At 45.3% G+C, this 5,907-nt stretch overlaps 1 protein-coding gene across 2 annotated transcripts; it reads right to left on the bottom strand.

The window, feature by feature from the left end:
- Window positions 1–316: 316 nt before the first annotated feature.
- On the bottom strand, window positions 317–3,089 carry LOC120665290. Of its 2 annotated transcripts, none has more exons than XM_039944813.1 (6): window positions 2,607–3,089; window positions 2,271–2,358; window positions 1,948–2,108; window positions 1,818–1,869; window positions 1,685–1,735; window positions 317–701 (listed from the first exon to the last, which is right to left on the bottom strand). In XM_039944813.1, the coding sequence occupies exons 1-5, from the start codon at window positions 2,709–2,711 to the stop codon at window positions 1,719–1,721; spliced, it is 423 nt and encodes a 140-aa protein (XP_039800747.1). In that variant the 5' UTR covers window positions 2,712–3,089; the 3' UTR covers window positions 317–701; window positions 1,685–1,718. The 2 variants fall into 2 exon arrangements, with proteins under 2 accessions (XP_039800747.1, XP_039800746.1); XM_039944812.1 differs by having other exon boundaries at window positions 2,268–2,358; window positions 2,607–2,918.
- Window positions 3,090–5,907: the final 2,818 nt, after the last annotated feature.

Here is a 5,907-nt window from a genome sequence, read left to right as displayed (position 1 = left end):
TCAGTCAGTGAGTCAGGCCTTCAGCGGCGGCCCACGAGAAAGAATGCAGCCCACAAACCACCTCGCCCATGAGATGAAATTGCAGGAGAAAACACTGGTCAACTTGGAGAAAGAGTTTAGGGCGTGTTTGTTTCGGCTTCTCCGGCGCATTTGAGAAAAAAAAAAAGCAAAATACACCCGCCAAACGCCCCGTGTTGGATGCGCGTTGCTGAACCACCAATCGCAGAAAAAGCTGCGGTTTCAACGTGCGGCCGCAAAAAAGCGAGAAGCGGGGTTGGAGCGGCGTTTTGCTTATTCGCGTCGCGCTTATGCTGGACACGGTCCCAAACAGCCTTGGTAGGAACAGGTGTATGTACAATCCAAATCATTTAGAAACATAGCAGGAACAAGGACACACGCGGTACAGGTAGCAGGAGATCCTGCGAGCTGCGACTCTTTGGGCAGCTGCTTATGAAGCTTACTCCCTGCAGTAGTTCAGTTACTTCAGTACTGCACCTAAACCACAAGAAACACAAAGGGACCAACAGAAAAAGGACACGGCCTACACCCACATCTGTCCAGGTGAGATGATGCATCTAAATACTGCCTCCACCGACAGGACGGGCGTAGTCCCGACGCCAACTCCCAGCTATGGTTTTCCGATGCCTGACGGTTCAGTATCAACAGTTCCAACACTGCAACAAGCGCTACTCCTTTTATTCCTAAAGAAAAAGGGGAACATGATGTGAATAAAAGGATGAAAAGGCATTGTGTGCAACAGGTGTAGCAGGTTTCTAGTGATCTTATCTAGTACTGGTTAAGCTCCTATGTGTCACCATCAGCCTTATATGTTTTATCAGTGATATATGTAACTTTTAGATACCTTATCACTAATAGGTCACAATTCATTAATACATATGGTTTTTTTCTATGTTTTAAAATGAAGCATCTGACAAACCATGAAGTTCATAAAACCTTTGACATTCTTGGGGAGTAGCCTTTGTCGCAGGCTCATATCATGGTAAGAATGAGGCTAAAAAATGCCAAAACATCACATTATACCAATTATGGACTTCTTAGGAAAGTACTCCCTAATTTTGGATAGATTGATAACACTTCCAAGCATCTTAATTGTAAGACAATACTCTCTACAGGAGCAATACTCTCCTTATGAATTGTGACCTATCATGATGGTATACTAGGCTTAGAGAAAATATTGATGGTGATGTAATCTGTTTTAGTTCTAGCTAATTAAGTTTACTTTTCATGACAGCTAACAGTATCATTGTCAGCCCCCACTATTATGCAATCATATGTAGGATTCGACAACTAACAGGTAATTCTTGTACAGACTTTGGTGATTATTCTTTTTTGTAATCAAACTGGAATAGCGACACAAGTATAAAATTAAGATATGCTTTGAAGTAATTAAGACTTGTATAGGATACCGACACTGAATGGATGAACAAGAGCAGCATCCCTAGAGACACCAAAGAAAAGACTGAATGAAACTAAGTTGCCACACATCACATCTTGCATGTCTCTAGAATAGGTTCAGCTTGATGTTAAAGACTAACAATCTATCGTTTTCAGACAATAATTTATAAACAATTGTTGAGATTGAAGAAGCATATAGTCTAAGATTAATACTAAGTGATGGAAAGCACAAACTGGAAAAGTATTTTTAGTGTGCTTCTGGGTATACCTCGTTCACAAAAGGAGAGTCCACAGGAGATTATTCAGTAATAAAGTGAACCTGAAAGTGCAATCTAGTCAGTGCATACACATTCATCAACTCAAGATAATGTACAAATTAATAGCGTGTAAAGATGCCTTACCTTGCCACCAATCACCTCTAGTAGCAGAGCCATCTGGATTGCCCTCTTTATACTGTATTCAACATGCAAAACAAACATTAAACATAAGTGATCTAATCTATCTGTATATTATATAAAAATAACTACGTACATTTTTGGGGGGTTCATTGGCATGTTGCTTCTGTGCAGAGCTACTGTAGAACTCCCGACCACCGTAATGCACGGATGAGCCAAAATAAGGAGATTCTGATGACTCGTTTGGATAGGCATGCTTTCCATCCTTGTACATATTGCGGCCATTAGATTTGCTATCTGGAGCACGAATTAAACTTCCACAGTTACATCAATGCCCAAGATCATTTGTAAGCCAAGATGATTAACAAACAGGTATGAAGATTGTTTTACATATGAATATGAACTGAAACTAAATCGACTAGTAATATATATCAAATTGACAGGAATGCCCAGAACCACCTGTGATGCTATTGCCATTCTGGCCTCTGGAACTCTGCTTGTTCAGCATCGCGTACAAGTCGGTCTGCTTTGCGTCTTTTGCGTTCCCCTAAAAAGCAAAACAAGAACAACAATGTAAACCGCATACCCAAATAAGATTTTGCATAACCCTACAACTCCTCCATCATCAAATCAAAATTCATATGCGAAAAAAAAACTGACGAATTCAATAACAGATTTATCAAATCGCACCACCAGTTCACCAATCACCACAAACGGCGACATCGAAACAATCCTTAAAACTAACATCAAATGGGCCCGAGGGCCCGAAAGAAGGCGTGATGACAGAGACGGTACCGCAGGCGACGAGGAGAAGACGGAGCTGAAGTATCCGCTGGGCGGCGGCGCCGCGGCTCCGGCGGTGGCAGCGGCGGAGGGGTCCGACTTCTTCTTGGCCTCCATGTCGACTCGTTTCCTGCGTCAGCGGCTTCGGGGGATGGGCCTAGACTCTCGAGGGGGACGGGATTGGGGAGCCGTGAACACAGGCGGAGAAAGATAGGGCACGTGAAGTGGTCGTTATAGGCGGCGGCGCGGAAGGAAGCCGTTGGTTGTTTGCCTCGTGGCGTCCTTGTCACGCCGGCTACACCATCAGAGGATCAACGCGTGTGAATTGTCCACCTGCGTGTGGAGCGTATCGTGTTTGGCCGGGTCGATCGGACAGTGTTTGAGACTATATAGTCTAGTGTGGGTGTAGAGAGAAAGACAAGAATAAATTGAACTTGTAACAGACTCGTGGAGGGACAGAGGGGTCTTCCCCTCCCCCAAGTTATCGTTCTCCTTGATCCATTCTGTGAGCTCACGTCGCCGGCGATCTTGCCGCGGCCACGGGTGTGACAGCTGGTATCAGAGTCGTTCTTTCCTTAGCGCGCGCTTCCCTTCTCGCCGTGTCTTCTCCCCCGGCCGACGCTGCTTCTCTGGCACCGCGGCCTGCATCCGTCGCCGATCCGTCCGATCGTGACGGCCAAGCCCCGCCCACCGACTCCCAGTCGGCGGCGGCCACCGCACACCGGCAGTTAGCCGTTCCGGCGCCGCCGTCCACATAGGTTTTCCTCGCGCCGCTTAGGTTGTAGTTGGGGGACATCGGAACGCGTTCGTGGTTCGAGATCTGTGTTCCTGCTCTCCGATTCGTTGGTGTTCCGCAGTATTCCGTCGATCTTGATCTGAGCTTTTGTTCGCTGGAATTTTGTGATTCCGCCACACTTGGTGAGCCTTGCGGGCGGAATTGCTATCCATCTTCTCTTCTCTGCTTGGATCGACTTGCGGGCGGTCACCACGGCGCCTCCCAAGCCATCCGTGCAGACCCAGTTTGTGCTCGACGCAATGGCGCATACTGCGAGTCAGGATGATCGACACCAGGAGCAGGTTATGGAGAGCCTCGACCTCATCTTCGCTCGGATGACAGATATTGGGAGCACGCAGCAGCAACTCCGGGCCCAGGTGGAGTTGAACACGCAGGCTATGCATCAGTATGGGGAAGAACACCAGATTCTGCAATAGAAGCTTGATTCCACCGCTCATGCAGTTGCCTAACTTCTCGTTGATCGCCACCCTCCTTCTGAGATCCATGCTGAGCAGCCGGTCTCGCCACATCGATTCCATCGCGGTTTTGGTGAGCCTTCCTCCTCCCATCTCGCTGGTCGTCCGCGTGTTGAGTCACATGGTTTGCATCGTAATTTTCTACCTAAGATGCCTTTTCCTCAATTTACTGGTGAGCAACCGAAAATCTGGAAGGATAAATGTTTAGATTATTTTCATATCTTTGAGGTTCCTGAGAATAGGTGGGTGCCCATGGCTTCAATGTACTTTGAGAAGAATGCAGCTATGTGGCTTCAGTTTTATAAGGCACAGGTTGGTTTGGGCACTTGGGATTCCTTCATTCAGGCTGTGGAAACTCAGTTTGGTCATTCTGATTATCGTGATACTTTGAATCAACTGTTAGAGCTGAAACAAACGGGAACCGTAGAAGAGTTTGTTTTTGAATTTGAATCTCTTCAGTACCAAATATCCATGCACCACCATGGTTACGATGAGGAATTTTTTGTCTCTCAATTTCTGAAGGGTCTCAAGGAGGACATCAGAGCTCCTGTCCAAATTCAAGTCCCAGACAAAATGACCAAAGCTATCATGCTCGCCAAAATTCAGCAGAAAATTTTGGAGAGAAGTAAGACTAAGTTTCAGAAGACCACATCCGATTCTAAGCCCTTCGCTACTGCTACCAAAGCTGACAACAAAACTGCTGCTACCAGCAACTTATGGAAGGAGAGACAGGAACGTGACTTTAGAAAAGCACATGGCATTTGTTTTTATTGTGGGGAGAAATTTGATGCTGGTCATATTGACAAGTGTTCCAAACGTAACAAGCATCGTGTTAATGCATTGGTTGTCAATGACTTAGATACCAATCTGACTGAGGAGGTGTTGACTCAATTAGCTGTCGAGGATGCTCTGAATGAGGAATTTTGTCAGCTGTCTTTGAATGCCATATCTGGTACCGTTTCTGGTCAAGCTATGAGATTACAAGCTCTAGTTGACAACAAAGTTATGCTTGTTCTGGTGGACAGTGGCAGCTCTCACAGTTTTGTTAGTTCAGCATTCCTTCAGAACCTGAACATTTCTGCCAGTCCTGCGGTGCCCAGACAGGTCAAACTTGCTAGTGGAGATACTATGGTTACAGATAAAGTGGTTCCTGCATTGGAATGGTGGTGTAATGGTCATACTCTTGTTACTGATATGTTGGTACTTGATATTCCTACTTATGATGCCATTCTCGGTTATGATTGGCTGAATTCTCATAGTCCAATGTATTGTGATTGGGCTAATAAGACCCTGGAATTCACAGTTAAAGATAAGCTGGTGCAACTGGTTGGTTTGTCACCTTCTCTGGCTTCTGTTAAAGAGCTGTCCAGTGCCACTCTTGCTAAGTGGATCAAAGGTAATGCTGTATGGTCCTTGGCTGTTGTGGATTCTTTTGTTCCTGCTAAGACTCCTGCCTATCCATCTCAAGTGGATAGAGTGCTTAAGCAATATCACACTGTGTTTTCTGATCCCAAACAGTTACCACCACTCAGGAAACATGATCACCACATTCCCCTTCTTCCCAATACACCACCAGTGAATTCTAGACCATATAGGTACTCTCCCTTGCACAAGACTGAAATTGAAAGGCAGGTTAAGGAGCTATTATAGGCTGGTTTAATTGAGTATAGTACCAGTCCATTTGCATCCCCAGTACTCTTGGTGCAAAAGAAGGATGGAACTTGGAGATTTTGTGTGGATTATAGAAAACTTAATTCCATCACTGTCAAGAACAGATTTCCTATGCCTGTTATAGAAGAGATATTGGAGGAGCTAGCTGGTTCTAAATTTTTCACCAAACTGGATATGAGGTCTGGCTACCACCAAGTCAGAATGGCTGTACAAGATGAAAACAAGACTGCCTTTAAGACTCACCACGACCATTTTCAATTCAGGGTGATGCCTTTTGGCTTAACCAATGCACCTGCCACATTCCAGTGTTTGATGAATGAGATTTTTTAGCCCTTTTCTGAGACAATTTGTCTTGGTTTTTCTGGATGATATTTTGATTTACAGCCCTACT

Source organism: Panicum virgatum, chromosome 3N (assembly GCF_016808335.1).
Source record: "Panicum virgatum strain AP13 chromosome 3N, P.virgatum_v5, whole genome shotgun sequence".
In the NCBI taxonomy this organism is placed as follows: Eukaryota; Viridiplantae; Streptophyta; class Magnoliopsida; order Poales; family Poaceae; genus Panicum; species Panicum virgatum.
The sequence above is the reverse complement of the archived record's forward strand: the minus strand, read 5'-3'. Positions and strand labels throughout refer to the sequence as shown.